The 25,521-nt window shown below is 45.3% G+C and overlaps 1 protein-coding gene across 1 annotated transcript; it reads right to left on the minus strand.

Moving 5' to 3' along the window:
• Positions 1-22,285: 22,285 nt before the first annotated feature.
• LOC103653297 (uncharacterized) lies at positions 22,286-23,811 on the minus strand. Its single transcript, NM_001346843.1, has one exon. The coding sequence runs from the start codon at positions 23,693-23,695 to the stop codon at positions 22,478-22,480; it is 1,218 nt and encodes a 405-aa protein (NP_001333772.1). The 5' UTR covers positions 23,696-23,811; the 3' UTR covers positions 22,286-22,477.
• Between the last annotated feature and the right edge of the window lie 1,710 nt (positions 23,812-25,521).

A 25,521-nucleotide genomic window follows, 5' to 3' on the forward strand; every position in this document is an offset into this window, starting at 1 on the left:
ACATGTTGATTTACCCCTTACACAACGTAGGGATCATAGAATCAATGCTGGCAAACCTCCATCTCACTTTGGTTTTGAGTACAATATAGTTAACTACATGTCATACAGTCATGTGTCGCCTGCATATAGAACCTTCATCGCATCCCTGCAGGCTGTGTCCATCCCGAAAGATTGGAGATGTGCAAAACAGAATCCAAAGTGGAAGGAGGCTATGGAAGAAGAATACATGCTCTCATGAGAAACAAAACATGGGAACTTGCTCTGCTCCCAGAAGGGAAGAAGGTTGTAGGCTGTAAGTGGATCTTCACTGTAAAACAGACCCCTGAGGGAAAGATAGACAGGTACAAAGCAAGACTGGTTGCAAAAGGATACAACCAAACATATCGGATTGACTATGATGAGACTTTTGCTCCCATGGCAAAGATGGGCACTGTTAGAACTTTGATCTCATGTGCAGCTAATTTTGGATGGCCCCTTCATCAACTAGATGTAAAAAATGCACTTCTTCATGGTGACTTACACGAAGAGGTCTATATGGAAATTCCTCCTGGGTTTGCGAATGAATAGACTATTGGGAAAGTGTGCAAACTTAAGAAGTCACGCTATGGTCTGAAGCAGTCACCACGTGCATGGTTTGACAGGTTTAGACATGCTGTTTGTGGTATGGGATATTCCCAATGTAATGTTGACCATACATTCTTCTTCAAGCACAAGGGTTCAGCTATCACTATATTGGCTGTTTATGTTGATGATATTGTGATCACTGGAGATGATGTGGAAGAGATCAAGTGGTTGAAGGAGAAGCTAGGGAAAGCATTTGAGATAAAGGATCTGGGACTACTTCAGTATTTCCTTGGAATTGAAATTGCTCGATCATCGAAGGGAATTGTTCTCTCCCAACGAAAGTATGACCTCGACTTGTTGACAGAAACTGGAATGTTGGGGTGTCGTCCATGTTGCTCTCCTATTGATAAAAATCATCAAATCCATGCCGAGTTAGGGGATCCTGTCAATAGAGATACATATCAAAGATTGGTTGGGTGATTGATCTATTTATGCCACACAAGACCTGATATATGCTATGCAGTAAGTGTGGTGAGCAGGTATATGCATGATCCTAGGATAGGACATATGGATGTTGTTTATCGCATCTTGAGATACTTGAAGGGAACTCCTGGGAAAGGATTGTGGTTTAAAAGGAACAAGCACATGAACTTGGAAGGGTATTGTGATGCCGATTGGGCAAGTAGTAGAGATGACCGAAGATCTACATCTAGATATTGTGTGTTTGTTGGAGGTAATCTTGTCTCATGGCGAAGCAAGAAGCAAGCAGTGGTGGCTAGATCAACTGCAGAAGCTGAATATAGGGCAATGGCATTAAGCATATGTGAGATGATGTGGTTGAAGTGTCTATTAGGGGAGTTGAAAGTGTTGAGGAATGGAACTATGAGACTCCACTGTGACAATGTTGCTGCAATAAATATTGCAAACAATCCAGTTCAGTTTGAGCGCACTAAGCATGTGGAGATTGACAAGTTCTTTATCAAGGAGAAGACATATAGTGGGGTATTAAGATTAGAGCATATCTATTCTTGTAATCAATTAGCTGATTGCCTTACGAAAGGTTTAGGCCCAAGTGAGAACGGGTCAATATGTAATAAGATGGGCATGGTTGATATCTTTTGCCTATCTTGAGGGGGAGCGTTGTTGGAATTAGAGTATTTGTAAGGGTCCCTTATGCATAATGGAGATATAAAGTCAGTGTGTGTGCTGGTTAGGAGGCACACAAAAATTATCCCAGAAAAACCACAATGTATTATTAATACGCTAAATGCAGAAGGCATTTTCGAACGGAAGACTTGACAAAGTGCAGAAAATGATTCTAATGCTCACCTTTCTTTGTCAATGAGGTGGTCGTGTCACCCTTTTCTGCTGCTTTGTTTCCATAAACTGATCTAAGTTACATATAAAAAAGAAGGGAAAAACAACAAACTTGCCCTCTGACGAATTGAAAGAATCGAAAGTTGAAAAATAGGATGTGGCTACAAATAATTAGAAACAATCCTAGCAGGTCAGGTATTTGGAGGTTTATCACTACAATAGCCGCTCTATTGCCCAAAGGGAATGCAGCGAGGCTGAGGAAAAAATCTAGGGAAAAAGAAAACCAAAATATGCACATCCTAGCTTAGATTGTAGAGCATAGAGGAATCGAATGTAGAATCGATTGGGCCAAGGGAATGCAGTGAGTTTTCTATTTTAAAAATGGTGAAACACTGAAAAAGAAAATAAACTCTGCACATCATAGATTCAAGGCCATAAAAAGGAACAAGAGTGGGGAGCACAATGTTGAAGGGGCGCCCAAAGAAAAAATTGACTTTTCCAGACTCTATTTCCATATAAAGTGGACTAAACAAGAAACACACACTTCCATGTTGCAAATAAAGATGCGGAAGCCTCCCATGTTGTAGGAAAAAACCTAAACAAACTAGCAGTGACAAGCCTTTCCACCTCATACATTAGAGCACAGAAAGAATCGAAGGGTAAAAACCAAAAGTAACTTAAAAATTGTAAAGAAAAAAAGAAGAAATATGAAGGATAGAGAGATGGAATGCATCGCCCAAAGGAAAACAACAAAATAACACGTCATAGTGACATTGGAGGCAGCAAAAATGGAGGTTTGCAAAGAAGGGATGCCTGTGAAACAATAAAGGCATGCCAAATGGAAAGTCACATTTCCTAATTGTGTTACCAGACGAATATCAATAAGTAGGACCACACCATTCATGCTCCAAAATAGAAATGCATACAAGCTTCACCGAGCAAGCGAAGCACGGAAAAACGCAAGTGAAGAGAATGTCGTGGAACTGGAAGACGCCAGACATGGTCGAAGCAAGCTCCAGGCTAGAAGACGTTGGACATGGTCGAAAGGAAGCAGCTCGACGAAAAAACAAACATACATCGAGCACGTAAAGGAAATGTGAGTGTAGAGAATATTGTGGAAGTGGAAGACACCGGATAAAGCCGAATCAAGAATCCCCAAGCTAGGATACGCCGGATAGCGAATATGGCGGAAGTAAATAACTTGGAAAAAAAGGAACATTGGAAAAAAACTTGACGAGGAAGCTGAGACGACAAAGAAACTGATAGAAACGAAGCAGGTGTAGAAATGGGCACATGGAAACCTCATAACATATCCACCAAAACAGATCGGACCAGTAAAGAGAGCTCGAGGGGAAAATATGTGTCTCACTAAACAATCAGAGCGGAGGAGTAAGACGGCAGTATACAAAGCGTTTAGGCTGAAGCGAAGTAGACGAGCAAGGCGACGAAAGACAAAGCGACTAAGAAAGAATGATACAGAGATGAGGAAAGCGAAGGAAGACGAAGCGACTAGAAGAGGACCGAGGGCGGAGGGAGCGAGAAGCATCCAAAGGCAAAGTGTCAGATCTCAGATGGAAGTCATGGCACTCTCCAGAGGAGATCCTCGTCTTTTTTTCTTTGTTTACTCGCCACTGATGCAGCGACATATATGATTTGTAATCGAACGGGGGACAACTTTCTGATGACGTGGATAGTCTGGTCGTTGCCGTTTTGAACCAGCTTTAATAATAAAGAAATAATAAATCAATCAATAATAATGTGACCGGCTACGTACCTGCTTTGCAATTTTCAAGTTCTAGGGTTGCAGTTGAACATTGGATTATATTCGATGTGGCGATGAACTGAACTGATAAAAGGGCAGCACTGGCCATAATAAGACTTCTCAAGTTTTAGGATTGCTGTTGCAGATTCGATTCGATGTGGCGATAAACTGAACTGGTACAAGGAGCACGCGGCGCATAAATCTAGGCAGACGATGTTTCCGTTCCAACCTTCTAGCTAGTCGGAGCTAACCTGTGCAACATTCCACAATACGCATTTGTGCACGCAGACTGCATGTACTTGGGAGGTCTGATTAGTGACGATGCATCCACCAATTTCACCTGAGTGAGGTAACCCACGGCCGGCCCCGGTCCACCAATTTCACGTAGACGTAGTACATGCCAATGTCGTACTGCTGCTGCTACGGTGCTAGTATATATCCCATTAGAAGATCAGTTCATCAAATGCTCGTACAAATCGCGCTCACACGGAGGACCAAAGCACGAACTGTATGTGTACGTGCGTGCGCCGAACTTCATGCATGTGCACGCAGCTTGTCTCTACTGTCGCTGGCACATACACCACAGACACTGTATAGTCTCTGACCCTGTAGCCTATAGTAGTAGAAGCGCTCGTCCATGCCCATGCGCACCGTACCGGCTGCTGTTGCATGCGCCTTTTGCATGCATGCGGCGCAGACCAGCATGGCCAGTTTCCTCGCCGGTCGTCACCGGCTCACCGCCACGGCCGCGCACGGTGCATCATCCATCGTCGTCAATCATGGCGCCACCAAACTGTTCACGATAGAATAATGACAAAGGGCCCGCCGGCTGGCATCATCGCTGCTCAGACTATAGATGTTCAAACAGTGCGGGCTGTCCGTTTAGCCCGCTGTCCGACACGTTTTTGGTCCGGCCCATGCACGGCACGGCCCGGTTACGATCGTGCCCCGGCCGGCACGGCCCGATCCGTGTGCCGGGCTTGGGCGCCATATGCGGCCCACGTGCTTTGACCCGGCCCGGCACGGAAAATAGGTCGGCCCGTTATCAGCCCGCGCCCCCCATCCCAGAAAACCTAATCCGCGTACCGCCCACTCGCCCAGGCCGCCGCCCCCAATTCGACCGCCCCGTCTCCTGAGTCCCAGTCCCGGTTGTGCTTGGCGATTTTCGTGCTCCCGGTCCCGGCGGCTCTGCCAGTGGCTCGCCGTCGCCTTGGTGCCTCCTACCACCGTCGACGGCTGACAGCTCGCCACCTCCGACGTCTCTGGTGCTCCCTGACTCCCTCTCCTCCCTCCATACGCCTCCCTGTTCCTAACCCTAACCCTAATCCTATTCGGATCTGATGATTGGTGATACCCTAACCCTAATCCCATTCAGATCTGGTGATTGGTGATGCTCGTTCATCGTTGGTGCTCCTCGCTAGTCGGCTGGTGCTCCTCGCCTCCTCGGATCGAGTTGTAGCTTCACAGCTGGACGGCTGGTGCTCCGTGCGGTGCTGGTGCGTGATTCCTTCCTGATTCTTCTCTATCTCCGGTCCGGTGGTCCGCGGCTCCGCGCCTTGTATGGTCACTGGCTCACTGCCTCACTGGTGCAGTAGTGCCCCTGCTGGCTGCTTAGACATCTATAATTTTGTTATGTTTTCATTTTCCTCCCATTCTCGCCCTCCTTCTAACCTGTTCGGTTGCTCGACTTTCTCTGGTGCTCGGCTGGTCCTTGCTTGCTGTTGCTGGTCGCTCTGCTAGGCTGCTCCTCGGGCCTTGGCTCCGTTCCGTCGTCTCTGGTGCTCCGGCTTGGAAAGGTATGTTTAATTTTAGCCATTTAATTCTTGTAATCGTGTGGATAGTTAGATGTACATTTAATTCCATATTGTTGCTTTGAACATTGTAGCCGTTGAGGTAGCCGGAGCCGACTGTACGTTGTAGCCGTTAAACCTCCTTGTCGTCGGGCTTGTGTCCGTTGTAGCCGTCAAGCTCATGGACCTTGACGCGGCTGCGGAGGAAGATGTGTTGTTGTTCCTATGAAAGATAAATTTTTGAAGTACTGGAGAGACATTCCAATTTTATATGCAGTTGCTTTTATTTTGGATCCTAGAGCTAAAATGAGGGGTTTAAACAAAGTCCTTATCAAGTTATCTAGTTTAACTGGTACTGATTACTCTAGGCTTCCATTTGATGTTCGTACTAAGCTAACCAAGGTATTTCAGTTGTATGAGACCAAATTTGGTGACACACGCATGCGTGGTGCCCACCAACCATCATCCCACTTATCGGGTAAGAAAAAATGGCATGGGATGACATTTATGGTGATGATGACCTTGATGGTGAGTTCTCTACTCCTCTGGGAAGGAGATCAGGTTCTTCTTCTTCAACCCCTCAAGCTATCTCTACTGTTGCATCTACCTCTGAGTTAGCTTCTTACTTAGACAGTGATACTATCACTGAGTTTGATGAGGACTTCAATGTCCTTTCTTGGTGGCATCAGCGTAAGTTAACTTATCCTATTCTTTCACTACTAGCTAAAGATGTCTTGACAGTGCCAGCTTCTACTATTTCCTCAGAGTCTACCTTTAGTCTTGCTGGCAGGGTAATTGAAGAGCGTCGACGTCGTCTAGCTCCTGATATGGTAGAGATATTATCCTGCATCAAAGATTGGGAAGTTGCTGATGCTCACCTGCAACACAGTGTAGAGGAAGACACAAAAGAACTTGAAGCTGAGCACGACAACCTGTGGCTTGATGATCCAGCAACACAATCAGCTAGGGATGATGAAAATGCTTAGTCTTGCAACCTACTAGTCTTATGTCTTATGAGTTGTATTGAACTAATGATCTGTACACTGTAATGGACTGTAATGATTTATAAACTTAGGAGCTGGGCCGCACTCTTTTTTCCTTCTTAGGGTTTTCTCACGAGGTGTGAGTTTTTACCTAAGAAGGTTTTTAATGAGGCGGCCATTGCACTAACAGCTCCTAATAGTCATTTCATATCTGCGTTTGTGTAATATCCTGTGAAGTGTGAACCAACTGTAATTTCTTGTGTGATTAATTCTGTGTGAATCCTGTGATTAATTTTATGTGAATCCTGTGATTAATTCTGTGTGAATCCTGTGGTTAATTCTGTGTGAATCTGGTATTAATTCTGTGATTAATTCTGTGTGAATCTGATATTTACATGTATTTAATTCTATGAGTATCTATTAGTTTGGGCCAGTGGCCGACCTGGTACGTTCAGGCCCACCGGGCGAACGGGCCGACCCGGCTCGATTTATACCTGCGCGTGCCGGGTTTGGACATGTCCCTAGGCACGTGGGCCAGCACGACCCGGCCCGGAGCTTCAACACGTCGTGCCTGGCCCGGCACTATTCGTACCGGGCCGAAACGGGTTCGGACCGGGTCCGTGCCGGGTGGCCCGTTTGGACATCTATAGCTCAGACCATATCACGCACGGTGCATGGCTGGCAGCCTCCTGCATGCCTTGGCGGGATCTACTATGCCCCTGTTTGTTTCGGCTTTTCGCAGTTTCTGGCCACCAAAAGCTGCTGCGGACTGCCAAACACTCACTTTTCAGCCAGCTTCTATAAAATTCGTTTGGGTAAAAACCATTCAAAATCAACATAAACATATAATTGGTTGAATCGTCGCAATAGTAGTAATCCGTCACTTTATAGATCCTGAGCCTCATGGACAACTTTATCTTCCTTCGCACGTAATCCTAATGATACTTAGATTCTCTACATAGCCAGATTCTCCCCACAGCTAGATTCTCGGAAAAGCTGGTCAGAAAAAAGCTGAACCAGTATAACACTGAACAAGACGTCACTCTCCACCGTGTTCCCGTGCATATGCACCACGACGCACGGGAACGCAATCGTGCGCTGCGCGGATTGATCGAAGCAGGGACACCATATTTGTTTTCATATCTTTTTTCTTTAATTAGATTTGGACCGGATACGGATATTGATCAAATGTCTCGATAAGACTTAGTTACCGACATCATATTTATTCAACTTTTATTACTCGGATACGGATACAAATCAAATACTAAATGTTCGAACTTGAATACAAATCGGATCTTAACCCTTTTGAACGGATCAGCAGACGAATAATATTTATACCATTTGCACCCCTAGGAGTCAGGAATCGACCCGACGAACCTGATGTTTAGGCCATTCTTAGTGATAAAGTTTTATGCACATGAAACTCTATCTTCTATAAAACTCTCTCTATATCTATCCTTATAATTGCACTGTTGTGTCACCAAGTATGCTATTATGTCACTATATTTAATAAGTATAAAACTCCTATTGAGAACGGCCTACACACTAACACGATACGCCCGAGGAGCACAGGCTGTACAGATCATAAGGCGGCAAATGATTCACGAATGGATCCATCCGTCGTGCATGGTGCACCGAGCAGCACGTTTGTTTATGTTGCGAGCATTGTGCGAGCACGACTAAGGTGTTATTTGGTTACCTATAGATTTTAAGAAGTCGAATACTGCACAAAATCCAATACATATTCCATCATTAATTTATGATGGGATTCTGAGATGTTGACACAAAATCTAATAAAAATCAGAATCTATTTGGTAAAAACTGAGATAATAGAATGAGATATTGAGAATGAGACACAAACCAAACACCACTTAGGAGCTCAGGCCAGGCGTGCCATCCGGTTGAGCCGGACCAGGTCCGGATGTCTATAAAAACACCCTAGACCCCTAGGGATTAGGGTTTCGGGGCTTGGCAGCGGCTGCAACCGCATGAGGTGCGAGCGGTGGCAAGCAGCGTCCAGACGTCGACGATGACTACTTGCGGCGCGAGACGTGAGCGGTGGTCCCATGTGATGTCGACAGCCCAGGCGATGTCGGCGAGTGGCGGCACGAGACACGAGCGTCGCGGCGGCCGTGACTGCCCTAGGAACGAGCTACGGTGGTCACGTCTGCCCGAGGAGCGAGCGGTTGCGGTGACCGTGACCTCTTGAGGCACGATCGGTGGCAATGGCAACGACCTTCTGAGGCGTGAGCGGTGATGGCTGCGGTGACCGTCCGTGGTGACATCCGAAGACAACAATCTCCTCCGATGTAGCTTATCGGAGGGCGTCCTCCTCCGACGACCTCCTTCGACCTGATGGCGTTTGAGGCGTCCTTTGATCTGACGGACTCAGGATTGTCCTCGGGCGACGAACTATTCAATCCATGTTTATGCCATTGATGATTATGTTTTATGCCTGCTACTTACACTATTTATGCATTTCATTGATGATTTTTACGATGATTTTTATGATTTTACGTTTGCCATAAAACTGTCCCTAATTCCCGTGGGGGTTGTTAGTTGAACCGATATTAGGTTTTTTATCAATTATGCTACACGGTATATATATTTATGCAAATTTGTATAATAATTTATGCTCTGCGTGAATTATGTCATCCTATTTTTTGCATGCGTGCAATGGAAACAAAAAGATCATCCAAAATTTACGCGATGCAATGGAAACTCCCACGATCTGTCATAATTTTTTGGATCTACCATAAAAATAGGATTGTGAATACAATGTACCAGAGTTATCAACCTCTCTCACATGGCTCAGTATTTGCACACATAACTGAGGGGTTTTATGCTCGAAACTTAATGTTTTTACGCTCGAATCTGGAGATGCGTCTACCAGTATACCATGTGGTAGTTTTTTATGCAGCATTGAAAGGGAAATGTGCCCTTGGGCCATTTCTATTATATTTTGGTGATTAAGTGACCAACACATACTAAGTGAGTTGGTCGTGTGACAAATAAGCAAGAAGTGCAAATCAATACATAAGGTATGTTTCTAGACTTACTACATTATTTTGAGTACTAACATATTATGTCTAAGTGCTAGAAACAGTAAAAAAGAAACTGGAAAAGAGTTGGCTGTGTACAACCAACTGCTTTTCGGTCTGGGTGCACCGGACTGTCCGGTGGTACACCGGACAGTGTCCGGTGCGCCAGACGAGTCCAAGGTGAACTGGCCGCTCTCGGGACTCGACGGCGGCGTACGACTATAATTCACCGGACTGTCCGGTGAGCCAACGGTCGACTGTGCCAACGGTCGGCCGCGCAATCCGCGGGCGACGCGTGGCCCGCTCCAACGGTCGGTAGGGGCACCGGACTGTCTGGTGTGCACCGGACAGTATCCGGTGTGCCAACCGCCACGAATATGCAAAGGTCGGCTGCGCCAGAATAGTAAGGAGATCGCGCACCGGATATGAGAAATGGATGTCCGATGGTGCACCGGACTGTCCGGTGCGCCACACGACAGAAGGCAAGATTAGCCTTCCAAGATTGACTCCAACGGCTCCTAGCTGCCTTGGGGCTATAAAAGGGACCCCTAGGCGCATGGAGGAGTCACCCAAGCATACTCTAAGCATTCTAAGTCTTCCACACTCCGTCTCCGTGCACTTGATCGACTGTGTTAGTGATTTGAGCTCCGTTCTAGTTGTGAACTCGTTGTGCTTCATTTTGAGCTCAAGTCTTGGCTTGTGTGCGTGTGTGTTGCTGCGGATTTGTGTGTGTTGCTTCCCACCCTTACTCTTGTGCTTTCACTGTGATCTTTGTTGTAAGGGCGAGAGACTCCAACTTGTGGAGATTCCTCGCAAATGGGAAAAAGAAATAAGCAAAGGAAAGTCGTGGTATTCAAGTTGATCATTGGATCACTTGAAAGGGGTTGAGTGTAACCCTCGTCCATTAGGACGCCATAACGTGGAGGTAGGCAAGTGTTATACTTGGCCGAACCACGGGATAAACCACTGTGTCTCTTGTGCTGTCTTTTTGTGTGATTATTGTGATTCGCAAGAGCTCGCTCTATAGCCACTTGGTCCTATCATACTAACACTTAACCAAGTTTTGTGGCTATCTAGTGTTGATTTTTACAGGATCACCTATTCACCCCCTCTAGGTGCTCTCAATTGGTATCGGAGCCGTTCTCTTCACAAAAGGGACTAATTGCCCGAAGAGATGGATCCTAAGGGAAAGGGGATGGTGGTCAACGATAAGGAGAAGGAGTCCATCTTCAACGAGCCAAGGGACGACAAGCCCACTGACTCTGGCTCGAGTCATAAGAAGAAGGACGGGAAGAAGAAGAGGCGCATCAAGAAGATCGTCTACTACGATAGCGACGAGTCTTCTTCTTCCCCAAGAGACGACGATGACGAGAAAAAGAAACCGGTTAATTCAAAATTTTCATTTGATTATTCTCGTATTCCTTATAATTCCAATGCTCATTTGCTTTCTATTCCTCTTGGTAAACCTCCACACTTTGATGGAGAGGACTACGCTTTTTAGAGTCACAAAATGCGTAGTCACCTATTTTCTCTCCATCCTAGTATATGGGAGATAGTTAAAAATGTAATGCAATTTGATAGTACGGATAACCCTGTATTCATTAACGAACAAATTCATAAGAATGCACAAGCTACCACTGTTTTATTAGCATCGTTGTGCAGGGATGAATACAACAAGGTGAGCGGCTTGGACAACGCCAAGCAAATATGGGACACCCTCAAGATATCGCATGAGGGGAACGACGCCACCATGATCACCAAAATGGAGTTGGTGGAAGGCGAGCTAGGAAGGTTTGCCATGATCAGGGGAGAAGAGCCAACACAAATGTACAACAGGCTCAAGACCCTGGTCAACAAGATCAGGAGCTATGGAAGCACGAGAAGGACGGACCACGACGTCGTCCGACTTATGCTCAGGTCTTTCACTATCATTGACCCTCATCTTGTGAACCTCATCCGTGAAAATCCCAGGTACACAAAGATGACGCCCGAGGAGATACTCGGAAAGTTTGTGAGCGGGCGTATGATGGTCAAGGAAGCAATATATGTTGATGATGCATTGAACGGCCCAATGCCCATCTATGAGCCCCAGCTCGTTGCACTCAAGGCAACAAGCAGCAGCAGGGAGGCGCTACCTAGCAAGGTGGCACAAGTTGAGGCTGCCAGGCTAAACGAAGATGAGATGGCCCTCATCATCAAGCGCTTCAAGACCGCGCTAAAAGGACGCAAGGAGCATCCCAACAAAAGCAAAGCGAAGGGAAAGCGCTCCTGTTTTAAATACGGTAAGACTGGTCATTTTATAGCAAATTGTCCCGATAATGCTAATGACCAGGAACAAGAAAAGAGCGGGAAGAGGGAGAAGAAGAAGGCCTACAAGAAGGCGAAGGGCGAGGCGCACCTTGGCAAAGAATGGGATTCGGATTGCTCTTCGTCCGACTCCAATGACGAAGGACTCGCCGCCTCGGCCTTCAACAAGTCGTCTCTCTTCCCCAACGAACGCCATACGTGCCTCATGGCAAAGGAGAAAAAGGTAAGTGTTCGAGAAACCCCTAAGTATACTACTTCAAGTGATGATGATTCTAGTGATGATGAAGTAGATTATACTTAATTATTTAAGGGTTTAGATAGAGCAAAAGTAGATAAAATTAATGAGTTAATTGATGCTTTAAATGAAAAGGATAGACTTTTAGAAAAGCAAGAGGATATATTGTATGAAGAGCATGATAAGTTTGTTAGTGTGCAAAAATCTCTTGCTTTAGAGGTTAAAAGGAATGAAATGCTTTCTTCTGAATTATCTGCTTGTCATGAAACTATGTCTAGCTTAAAGAGTGTTAATGATGATTTAAATGCTAAGCTAGAAGTAGCTAATAAATCTAGTTCATGTGTGGAACATGTTGTAATTTGTAATAGATGTAAGGATTTTGATATTGATGCTTGTGTTGAACACCTTACTTCTATTACCAAATCAAATGGTGAAGTGGCAAGTCTTAATGCCCAATTGCAAAAGTGACTTTGATAAGTTAAAATTTGCTAGGGATGCGTACACCGTTGGTAGACATCCCTCAATTAAGGATGGACTTGGCTTTCGAAAGGAAGCCAAGAACTTAACAAGCCAAAGGGATCCCATTCCCAACAAGGAGAAAGGGAAGGCCCCTATGGCTAGTAGTAATCAAAAGAATCATGCTTTCATGTACAATGATAGAAAATTTTCTAGAGATTCTCATTATAATAGGAGTTATAATGCTTTTGACTCACATGCTATGATTGCTTCAAGTTCTAATTTTAATGGTAGGCCTAGGAGAAATTTTGTGTCTCATGCTCCTAGGAAAGTGTGTAATAAACCTACCACTGTCTTTCATGCTTGCAACACTACGTTCGTACTTTCATGTAAAAATGAAAAAGTGGTTGCTAGAAAGTTGGGGTCCAAATGCAAGGGAGACAAGACTTGTATTTGGGTCCCAAAGGCTATTGTAACTAACCTTGTAGGACCCAACAAGAGTTGGGTACCTAAAACCCAAGCCTAATTTGCCTTGCAAGTTTTTGCATCCGGGGGCTCAAGCTGGATTATCGATAGCGGATGCACAAACCACATGACGGGGGAGAAGAAGATCTTCACCTCCTACGTCAAGAACAAGGATTCCTAAGATTCGATCATCTTTGGAGATAAGAACCAAGGCAAGGTTAAAGGACTGGGGGAAATAGCCATTTGATCCGAGCATTCCATATCCAATGTGTTCTTAGTTGAATCGCTCGGGTACAACTTATTGTCTGTTAGTCAACTATGTAATATGGGTTATAATTGTTTGTTTACAAATGTTGATGTATCTGTCTTTAGAAGGAGTGATGGTTCATTAGCTTTTAAGGGTGTACTAGACGGCAAACTCTACTTAGTTGATTTTTCGAAAGAGGAGGCCGATCTAGATGCATGCTTAATTGCTAAGACTAGCATGGGCTGGCTGTGGCATCGCCGTCTAGCACATGTTGGGATGAAGAACCTTCATAAACTTCTAAAGGGAGAACATGTGTTAGGACTAACCAATGTATTTTTCGAAAAAGATAGACCTTGTGCAGCTTGTCAAGCAGGTAAACAGGTGGGAAGCACTCATCACAGCAAGAATGTGATAACCACATCAAGACCTCTGGAGTTACTTCATATGGATCTCTTCGGACCCGTCGCCTACCTCAGCATCAGGGGAAGTAAGTATGGTCTTGTTATTGTTGATGATTTTTCCCGCTTCACTTGGGTATTCTTTTTGCATGATAAATCAGAAACCCAAGGGACCCTAAAGCGCTTTCTGAGGAGAGCTCAAAACGAATTTGAGCTCAAGGTGAAAAAGATAAGAAGCGACAACGGGTCCGAGTTCAAGAACTTACAAGTAGAGGAGTACCTTGAGGAGGAAGGAATCAAGCACGAGTTCTCCGCTCCCTATACACCACAACAAAATGGTGTGGTAGAGAGGAAAAACAGGACACTTATCGACATGGCGAGGACGATGCTTGGAGAATTCAAGACGCCCGAGCGGTTTTGGTCGGAAGCTGTGAACACAGCTTGCCACGCCATAAACCGGGTCTACCTTCATCGCCTCCTCAAGAAGACCTCGTATGAACTTCTAACCAGTAACAAACCCAACGTTTCATACTTTCGTGTATTTGGGAGTAAATGTTACATTCTAGTAAAGAAAGGTAGAAATTCCAAATTTGCTCCCAAAGCTGTAGAAGGGTTTTTGCTAGGTTATGACTCAAATACAAAGGCGTATAGAGTCTTCAACAAATCATCGGGTTTGGTTGAAGTCTCTAGCGACGTTGTATTTGATGAAACTAATGGCTCTCCAAGAGAGCAAGTTGATCTTGATGATGTAGATGAAGATGACGTTCCAACGACCGCAATTCGCACCATGGCGATTGGAGATGTGCGACCACAGGAACAACAAGAGCAAGATCAACCCTCTTCCTCAATGATGATGCATCCCCCAACTCAAGATGATGGACAGGTTCCTCAAGAGGAGGCGTGTGATCAAGGGGGAGCACAAGAAGACCCAGCTATGGAGGAAGAAGCACCACGGGCCCCTCCAACTCAAGTCCGAACGACGATTCAAAGGAATCATCCCGTCGACCAGATTCTGGGTAATATAAGCAAGGGAGTAACTACTCGCTCAATACTAGCTAACTTTTGTGAGCATTACTCGTTTGTCTCTTCTATTGAGCCCTTCAGGGTAGAAGAGGCCTTGCAAGATCCGGACTGGGTGTTGGCCATGCAGGAAGAGCTCAACAACTTCAAGAGGAATGAAGTTTGGAGCCTGGTGCCACGTCCCAAGCAAAACGTTGTGAGAATCAAGTGGGTGTTCCGCAACAAGCAAGACGAGCATGGGGTGGTGACATGAAACAAGGCTCGACTTGTGGCAAAAGGTTATGCCCAAGTTGCAGGTTTGGATTTCAAGGAGACTTTTGCTCCTGTGGCTAGGCTAGAGTCTATTCACATTCTATTAGCCTATGCCGCTCACCACTCTTTCAGGTTGTTCCAAATGGACGTGAAGAGCGCTTTCCTCAACGGGCCAATCAAGGAGGAGGTGTACGTGGAGCAACCCCCTGGCTTTGATGATGAACGATACCCCGACCATGTGTGTAAGCTCTCTAAGGCGCTCTATGGACTTAAACAAGCCCTAAGAGCATGGTATGAATGCCTTAGAGATTTCTTAATTGCTAATGCTTTCGAGGTTGGGAAAGCCGATCCCACTCTTTTCACCAAGACTTGTGACGGTGACCTTTTTGTGTGCCAAATTTATGTCGATGACATAATATTTGGTTCTACTAATCAAAAGTATTGTGAGGAGTTTAGCAGGGTGATGACACAGAAATTTGAGATGTCGATGATGGGCGAGTTGACCTACTTCCTTGGGTTCCAAGTGAAGCAACTCAAGGATGGCACTTTCCTCTCCCAAACGAAGTACACACAAGATCTTCTCAAGCGGTTTGGGATGAAGGACGCCAAGCCCGCGAAGACGCCGATGGGAACCGACGGACACGTTGACTTCAACAAAGGAGGTAAGTCCGTTGATCAAAAGGCATACCGGTCTATGATAGGGTCATTGCTTTATTTATGTGCTAGTAGACCGGATATTATGCTTAGCGTATGCATGTGTGCTAGATTTCAATCCGATCCAAGGGAATGTCATCTTGTGGCCGTTAAACGAATTCTTAGATATTTAGTTGCTACGCCTTGCTTCGAGATATGGTATCCAAAGGGGTTTACCTTTGACTTGATTGGATATTCAGACTCTGATTATGCCGGGTGCAAGGTTGATAGGAAGAGTACATCAGGGACGTGCCAATTTCGAGGAAGGTCCCTGGTGTCTTGGAGTTCTAAGAAACAAACCTCTGTTGCCCTATCCACCGCTGAGGCTGAGTATGTTACCGCAGGACAGTGTGGCGCGCAACTACTTTGGATGAGGCAAACCCTGCGGGACTTTGGCTACAATCTGAGCAAAGTCCCACTCCTATGTGACAATGAGAGTGCAATCTGCATGGCGGATAATCCTGTTGAACACAGCCGCACTAAGCACATAGACATCTGGCATCACTTTTTGAGAGACCACCAGCAAAAGGGAGATATCGAAGTGTTCTATATTAGCACCGAGAACCAGCTAGCCAATATCTTTACCAAGCCTTTAGATGAGAAAACCTTTTGCAGGCTGCGTAGTGAGCTAAATGTCTTAGATTCGCGTAACTTGGATTGATTTATAGCATACATGTGTCTTATGCCCTTGATCAAGTTACTTTATGCATTTATGAAATTTGTTGTTTATTTATGGTGCTCAAGTTGTGCAAGGGATCCCCGGACCTCACAAGTCCATGTGTGAATGATGCACATATTTAGGGGGAGAAGTGCGACAACTTGACCCTTTGAGACTAACATTTGTGCTTGAGTTTAATTGATGTAGTCTCAAAGTGCATTGAAAGGGAAAAGTGAACTTGGACCATGCAAAGACTTCCACTGCACTCCGGTATTAACTCCAAATTCATATCTATGCTCTTATTGCCTTTTTGCTCTTAATTGACAATTTTTGGTGAGGCAACGGGGTTAAAGGGCCAATAATGATCCCGTTTTGGTGCTTAATGCCAAAGGGGGAGAAATTAAGGCCAAAGCAAATGGATCAGCTACCACTTGAGAATTTTGAAAATAGTAGAATTAGAACTTTTGATTTGTCAAAATACTCTTATTATCAAAATTTGGTCTCTTGTGGGGAGAATTTATTATTATGGGAAAAAGGGGGAGTTTTTGGATCTTGATCATTTTCACTCTTGGATTATCTCTCTTAATGCCCAAACAAATGAGTTCGACTTAGAGATAGGAAAATGAATTTGATTTGCAAAAACAAACCAAGTGGTGGCAAAGAATGATCCAAATATGCCAAATTTGAGTCAAAAACAATTTGGTCTTTAATTTGAATCGATGTTGCATGTTTTGCATTGCTTTTTGATGTGTTGGCATAAATCACCAAAAAGGGGGAGATTGAAAGGGAAGTGTGCCCTTGGGCCATTTCTATTATATTTTGGTGATTAAGTGACCAACACATACTGAGTGAGTTGGTCGTCTGAGAAGCAAGCAAGAAGTGCAAATCAATACATAAGGTATGTTTCTAGACTTAGTACATTATTTTGAGTACTAACATATTGTGTCTAAGTGCTAGAAACAGGAAAAAAGAAACTGGAAAAGAGTTGGCTGTGTACAGCCAACTGCTGTTCGGTCTGGGTGCACCGGACAATGTCTGGTGCGCCAGACGAGTCCAAGGTGAACTAGCTGCTCTCGAGACTCGACTGCGGCGTACGACTATAATTCACCGGATTGTCCGGTGGTGCACCGGACTGTCCGGTGAGCCAATGATCGACTGCGCCAACGGTCGACCGCGCAATCCGCGGGCGACGCATGGCCCGCGCCAACGGACAGCAGGGGCACCGGACTGTCCGGTGTGCATCGGACAGTGTCCGGTGTGCCAACCACCATGAATCTACAATGGTCGGCTGCGCCAGAATAGGAAGGAGATCGCACACCGGACATGAACAGTGGTTGTCCGATGGTGCACCGGACTGTCCGGTGCACCACCCGACAGAAGGCAAGATTAGCCTTCCAAGATTGCCTCCAACGGCTCCTAGCTGCCTTGGGGCTATAAAAGGGACCCCTAGGCGCATGGAGGAGTTACCCAAGCATACTCTAAGCATTCTAAGTCTTCCACACTCCGTCTCCGCGCACTTGATCGACTGTGTTAGTGATTTGAGCTTCGTTCTAGTTGTGAACTCGTTGTGCTTCATTTTGAGCTCAAGTCTTGGCTTGTGTGCATGTGTGTTGTTGCGGATTTGTGTGTGTTGCTTCACACCCTTACTCTTGTGCTTTCACTGTGATCTTTGTTGTAAGGGCGAGAGACTCCAACTTGTGGAGATTCCTCGCAAACGGGAAAAAGAAATAAGCAAAGGAAAGTCGTGGTATTCAAGTTGATCATTGGATCACTTGAAAGGGGTTGTGTAACCCTCGTCCATTGGGACGCCACAACGTGGAGGTAGGCAAGTGTTATACTTGGCCGAACCACGGGATAAACCATTGTGTCTCTTATGTTGTCTTTTTGTGTGATTATTGTGATTCGCAAGAGCTCGCTCTATAGCCACTTGGTCCTATCATACTAACACTTAACCAAGTTTTGTGGCTATCTAGTGTTGATTTTTACAGGATCACCTATTCACCCCCCTCTAGGTGCTCTCAAGCGTTCCGTATTGTATAAATACCAAGACCGTGTAGCAAAATTGGTATCAGTATATATCATAAACTGGTTGTAACGAGTTTAGCTGCATGGGTGTTAGAGCGATCCTATATTTATGGAGGAAATGCAACATTTAAAATAAGATTTTTTTTTGTTTCCATGCATACCAATCAATTTCCTTTCATTGCACATTCATGTCATCCTAAATTTATGTGCATGCAATAGTAAACAGATTTTTATGCAGTGTACATAATTGCATAAATACATACACTGTGTAACATAATTAGTATGAGCAAATATCATAAATTAGTTCTAACGAGCTTAGTTGCATGGCTGTTGTAGCGATCCTATATTTATGGAGTCATCCATTTTTGTGTGTATGCAATGGAAACAAAAATGACATCCAAAATTTGCGTACATGTAACGAATACTCCCACGATCTGTCATATTTATCAGATCTACCATAAAAATAGGATCTGCATGCATGCACCTGTGCATGTGGTACAGTGGCTGGACGATGTTTTTATGCTATCTCTATGAACTATTTATGCTATTTCTGTTGACTATTTACGCTATTAAAAAAACAGAACAACAATTTAAGGCTTGCGTCACACGTGGGAGGTTGGTTGTTGGACCGCGAGTTTGATTGACGCATGTGGTGGAGGTTGACCTGGTGTATGGGCGGGGGACGCACCTAACAGCCTAGCGTGGAATGTAGGTGGCCGCGCTGTTGCGGTCCAGTCAAGATGGGGGTGGTTGGCCAGGGCTTCCTCTAACATTTGGAAGCCCAGGGCTCCCAATATACCTATTATAGGTGTACATTTGGGGCGGGCCTGATGGGTTGGCCCGAAGCACAGAAAAAAATACGGCCCACGCACGGCACGACCCAAAATATTTTAGTGTCGGGCCGGCACGACCTAATATATCGGGCTGGGTTTGGGCCGAGGTCGCGGCCCATGGGCGGGCACGAGCATGGCCCGTTTAAGGCAGGCACAAAATGGCCCATATAAAGGCACGAAAAGGCCCATATATTTATTAAAACCACACTTCATTCCACACTTTCATGTAATTTATAAAGAACATAAAGCTAGAGATAATGCTAGTTAGATGTTTTTTGTAGCTTTTAATTAGAGTATGTGATGTAATTTTACTTTTGTTATGAACATTAGATAATTAACTAAACTTACGAACTTTGTATAGAGCTGATTATACTCTTTTTTTCTTCTAACAAATTGATTTGTAAACGAGGTAGTCATTGCATAGCTCTGGTAACTTAATACAAATATTAAGTTTGCTTTTGGTCAAATTTATTTGTCTTATCTTTTATTTGCTTTATTAAATTTGTTTTGAATTTAGGGATCTGATGCGAATTTCGGGTTTCGGGCCAAAAACTGAATTTCGGGCCAAAAATTGAATTTCAGGCTTTTATAATTTTGGGCTGCCCGAAATGAGCCCGACACGTTAAGCAATTACGTGTCGGGCCATGGGCCGAGTGCTAGGTTCGTGGGCCGAGCCGGCATGGCCCAAAATTCAAATGGGCTGGGCCGACTCGAAATTCAAACAATACGGGCCTATTCGGGCTTGGGCCGGGCCGGGCGACCCGAATGTATACCTATAATACCTATATGTTGGAAGCTCATGGCTTCCAATAGTTACACGAAACCCCAGCCACCCTATGGTCCGCGCCCAAAGACTAGGTGCATGCGGTCGGGCGAGTCCCGCTGGCATGCACCAGGTCAAACCTCCGCACGCAAATAGCGTAAATAGTTCATAGCGATAACATAAAAAACTCGGCCATACACTTGACCACGTCCACACGCGCTGGCGCATGCATGCAGATTCTATTTTTATGGTAGATCCAATAATTATGGTAGATCGTGAGAGTTTCTATTGCATGTGCGTAAATTTTGTATGACATTTTTATTTCTAATAATTATGGTAAATCTAATATAGCGGTTGTAGCTTACTTTTTCCCTTCAACAAGAGACTCTAAGGGTCCTCTAAAATTTGGAGGGAGCCATGCATCTGCTAGGAATGGAGGGTGTACGGTCGTTCTCTATACACTATGCTCATTTGTTGTGCATCTCATTCACGTGGCCACAATTGGTAAAAATAATAAAGAATGTGAAATCTGGTACATTGTTGATATAGAGGATGAAATTTAGAGGACATTGGTGGAGATGGAGAAGATATAGAGGATATAATCTTTTAGAGAGTGCTGAAAAAACAGAGAATATTCCTTTAGAGGATGAAATTTAGGGGACATTGCTCGAGAGACTCTTAGTAGTAGTCCTACCCAGTACTAGGATTAAAAATTTTAACCGAAATCTGGTGAAATTCAGTGTTTTTTCTCGTTTTCGAACTTATATGAGAACAGGTTTTCGGTGTAAATTTCAATATTTTGGTTCACTATTCATTTTTTTTTAAATCATAAAATCGAATTTTGGTGTTTTCTCGCCGGATTTCGATGCTTTTTCGCCGAAAAGATCATTTAGTCATGTAAAAATTTAAATTTACAGTACCATTTAGTGTGTTGTGTATATATATGATATTGTAAAATCCAACATACATAAGTATACATAAATTAACAAGGATTGTCTATGCAGTTTTTATATAACATATATTCCTCACATAAACTAGATATATATAACTTCATATGAATATAAATTCAAACTCAAAACAATACAAATCCAAGTTCTATATGATATAACAATATAATTACAAGATATATACTTGTCAAGTGTTTGAGCTTATATTTCATGTGGATCTATACGCATTTTATGTGTAATGAGTAGACTTTTATAATGGGCATGTATGGACTTTATATAATTTTTTTGGAGTTTAAACTTCTATTTTCATACCGACCTACATGCATTTAGTGTGCAATTTATGTGATGGACATATAAGTTTATGAAAAATGCATGGATAGTTCAAATTTATATTTTTACACGGTCAAAGCAATCTTTATTATGAACTATGGAATTTAAACTTGTATTGTATGAAGTAGTTGCTATTTTATATTTGTATTATAGTTTGTAACTTTTTATACACTGGAATTGTGTTTTCAATGTGGATTAGTATGTTTTATGTGAATTTGGGTATCACATTATTTGTGAGTATATTATTAGTCATGTGTACGTGATTTGAACAATTTACAAATACATCCTATCAATTCTAAACCGAACATCACTTCCCACCTAGAAAACAGCAATATCCGCCGAGAAAAACGAAATCTTCTGTTTCTAAATTTTGAAATTGCAAACTGTTCGAAATCTATAAAATTTAACGGCCCGTTTGGATCATTGGAATTGAATTTCATTCTAATAATAATAATTTAGGCATATATCAATTGAGCTAATTCGGTTTTATGCAAAATATATTTATATATTATTATTAACAAGATGTCAGAGATATTTATGTGCTACACTTTTACTATAGAGTAGTGAGACGAAGAGTGTCATGTAAGTTACAAAGTAGAAACAAATTGTACTAATGCATAAAATTATTTCTCATTTTCCACCCGATGAATTTGAGACAGGTTTATATCTGAAGTTTGGAAAGTGGTGGAATGTTAAATTCCAAACTAAATAAGTTAATTTTTGAGTGAGTTTTAATTTTCTCTAAAACGAGGGATCCAAACGGTGCGTAAGCCCGAAATTCGTTGTTTTCTCGTTCTCTGGTGATGGCGAGAAAGAAAGTAGGAAAAAAAACGAGAAAGTAAGGGGGTGTTTGGTTAAATGGACTAAAGATTAGTCTCTAGTTTTTAGTCTCATTTAGTCTCTTTTTTGCCAAACATTAGGACTAAAATATGGACTAAAATGATTTAGTCTTTAGTCCTTCACATAGGTGCTAAAAGAGACTAAAAGCCCACATGAGAGTATTCCAAGAGCATTTGAGTATTTGTACAATATATTTAATGACTTTAAAATCTATTTAGTCCCTATAACCAAACAAGTAGGGACTAAAGTTTAGTCCTAAGACTAAAATTTAGTCCTAAAACTAATTGAAACCAAACATGGCATAAACCGTGCCCGGTATCCACTTCCAACCAGTTTACATCTTAGCATGCACAAGATCGTGGGTTTAACTTTTCGTACAGTTTTTACTACTTGATTAAAGTATTCTTTTCTTACAGTGAAAAAGCCAATGAAAACAGCAACTTTTCTGTACGAAAAGGAAAATGGCACACACCGGAAACTGGTGAGTGGTGAGTAGGGAGGCTGATGTGACCATGCCACGGCTGCGGTGAGGGCGGCGGGAGGTCAGTCAGTCAGGGGCGCGCCACTGACTGCGCAAGCCGCTCGACCTTGACGGCAATCTCTTGTGGTACCAGCATGGCGGGGCGCGGCCGCTCCTTGCACCAGCGGAGGTCCAGCCCGAGCGCGTCCGATACGTCCTCCGAGCTCCATCCGGCCCGCCGGAGCGAGTCGGAGCACTGGTCGGCCTTGAGCAGGAGCGCATCGAGCACTGCGTCTGAGTCCACCACGGGGACCGCCGCCTCCTCACCGTCGAACACCCCGGAGGCCGCCACCTCGACCATCTCCGTCACCTCCGTGTCCCTCCACCCGCCCTGCCTCAGCACGTGGCCCAGCCGGTCAAGGTAGCTGTCGACCCAGTGCGGGTTCCTGGGCCACCTAGCAGGCGGTGGCGATGCGCACCCTGAGGACAGCGACGACGCTGTGGATGCATCCGAGAACGACGAGTTGCGGCGGCGATGGTCGGACGCCGCGTCGCTCCAGAATTCTATCCAGCGCGGCGCCTTACCGCGGCAGGCCGCGTCGAGGCTGCGGCGCGTGCACGGCGTGGCGACGGCCTCCCCGGCGTACTGCTGCTGCTGCGCCACCGGAGGCGGCGGCGCCCGCAGATCCGGCGGCTGGAAGCAGGAGTCGCGGGTGACGAAGTGGAGGATGTCGAGGCCGCAGCAGAGGACGCGGTCGTCGGTGACGAAGAACACCGGGTTGCCGGCGAGGCAGGGGCGGCAGGGCAGGAAGCAGCGGTCGAAGAGCGGCACGAGCAGCGGCGCGCGGCGGATGGCGGAGCGCGCGAGCCGCAGCGCGCGGTCGGGGTCGGCGGGGCGTGGCCCCCAGCAGCGCGGCCACAGCGCGCCCCGTGCGATCTGCAGCGACGCCGCCACGATGGGCATGTCGAACGCGGAGCGGAGCCCCGCGCACGAGCGCCAGTCAGCGAACCCGGGCCCCGACGGGAGGCCCGCGGCGAGGACGGCGCGGAGGTCGGGCGGGAACGCGAACCCCATCTCGGCCTCGGCGTGCGCCAGCTCGAGCTCCGTGAGGCCCGGGAGCACCGCCACCCCGGAGGCCCGGAGGTGGCCCAGCACCGCAGCCGCGAGCGGGGCGAAGGAGTGCAGCCCCTGCCGCGGGGAGGCCGACGCCGAGGACGGGCTCGCCGCGGCGCGCGTGGAAAGGCGGCGCAGCCCCGCCGCGTGCGCCGCCGGCGTGAGGCTGGCCATCCGGCGGTCGACGTCCACCATTGCAGCCGCCCAACGCCGCCGCCAAGCCTCCTGCCTTGGACAGAGGAGACGCTGAGCTGTAGCTAAAGGTCGGTTGGGAAACGGGGAGGCGGGACTGTATAGTGGGCCTGTTTCTGATCAGCTTTTCCTAGAATCTGGCTTTGGGAGAATCTAAGTATCATTACGATTACGTGTGGAGGAAGATAAAATTGTTCATAAGACTCAGGATCTAGAAAGTGACGGATTCTTACTATTACAACGACTCAACCGATTATGTGTTTATGTTGATTTTGGATGGTTTTTGCCCCAATGAATTTTATAGAAGCTGGCTGAAAAGATGAGCATTTGGCAGTCTGTAGCAGCTTTTGGTGGCCAGAAGCTGCCAGAAGCCGAAACAAACAGGACCAGTGGTGAGGCTACCATTGGCCGTCGGCGTCTGGGATGGAGCGGGCCCCGTGGCAGAGATCGCTGGCTGGGTCACCTAGCTAGTAGGTCTGTAGTGGGGAGTGGGGAGCGACAGCAACGCGAGGGTGGTGGTACTGGTGCGTGTGTGTCCAAACCAAACATCGTCGCTCTTGAGTTGGCGGCCTTGGCGTCTCTCGATCATTATTCTTTTTGTTCTTTCTGCCCTCGCACCGTCGCACGCAGGCTGTAACGAAGGATGTGAGCGAAATTTGTCTGCGGACGGGCCACTTTCTCTTTCTGCTAGTTTTTTATTTGGTCTCATCCTGCATCGCTTCAATTTGTTTGGCAAGTACGAATGTTTCTTACACCGAATTTGTTTTCATATTTCTATTGAAAGCCTTGTTTATTTATGTCGATTACATACGAAATCGTTTCAAATCAAAGTGCGAACAAAAGGTTGACTTGTCCTTTTTGATTCGGTTTGATAATGAGTGATTGTCAACAGTAAAGGCTAAAAGGATCCTAATGGTCTCTAAACAGGCAACAGTAATCATGAGATCACTCGTTCACTGATGCGTTTATGGTTTGAGCACTTCATCTCAATTAAAGTAAAGTGTTAATTTTCGGTGTTTAGAGACAAAAAATTCGATTGGATCCCAATCACCCCCCCTCTGGTCGTCTTACCGTCCTACAATTGGTATCGGAGCCAGTTAATGATTTCCCTACCCTAATCGGTTCGAAATCCACATAGGCGACATGGAACGAGGTGTTGGCAAACCTCCGTTCTTCGATGGGACCAATTACCCGTACTTGAAGATTCGCATGTCTGTTGAAGCTGATGTTGAGACTGGAGGAGTTGAAGCTGCTGTTGAGGGGGAGGTCACTTCCTCAAGGGAGGCTCCATAGCATATTCAGCGTCGTCACCCACCTCAGCAGATGATCGGGGAGCTTCATGAGCGAGCCACTCGCTCTAAGTCACATCACATTTCTCATTTTGCTCACTCAGCTTTTGTTGCTACTTTTGAGCCTCGAGATGTTGGACATGTTTTATCTGATTCTAACTGGGTTAAAGCTATGCATGAGGAGCTTGAAAATTTTGAAAGAAATCAGGTTTGGGTTTTGGTGCCACCTCCTTCTAACTGCCATCCCATCGGTACAAAATGGGTTTTCAAAAACAAACAAAGTGAAGATTGTTTGGTAGTGAGAAACAAGGCAAGGTTGGTTGCCCAAGGGTATTGCCAAAAAGAGGGAATTGATTATGAGGAGACCTTTGCCCCTGTTGCCCGTTTAGAGGCCATTAGGATCCTTTTAGCCTTTGCTGCTTCAAAGGGGTTTAAGCTTTTTCAAATGGATGTCAAAAGTGCCTTTTTAAATGGGTACATAGAAGAAGAGGTATATGTTAGGCAGCCCCCTGGTTTTGAGAGTTCCATGTTTCCAAACCA

This window comes from Zea mays, chromosome 4, assembly GCF_902167145.1.
Source record: "Zea mays cultivar B73 chromosome 4, Zm-B73-REFERENCE-NAM-5.0, whole genome shotgun sequence".
In the NCBI taxonomy this organism is placed as follows: Eukaryota; Viridiplantae; Streptophyta; class Magnoliopsida; order Poales; family Poaceae; genus Zea; species Zea mays.

What these genes read in the sequence shown, in the direction of transcription:
- LOC103653297 (NM_001346843.1), bottom strand. Translation starts at nt 23,695, where the DNA reads ATGGTGGACGTCGACCGCCGGATGGCCAGCCTCACGCCGGCGGCGCAC.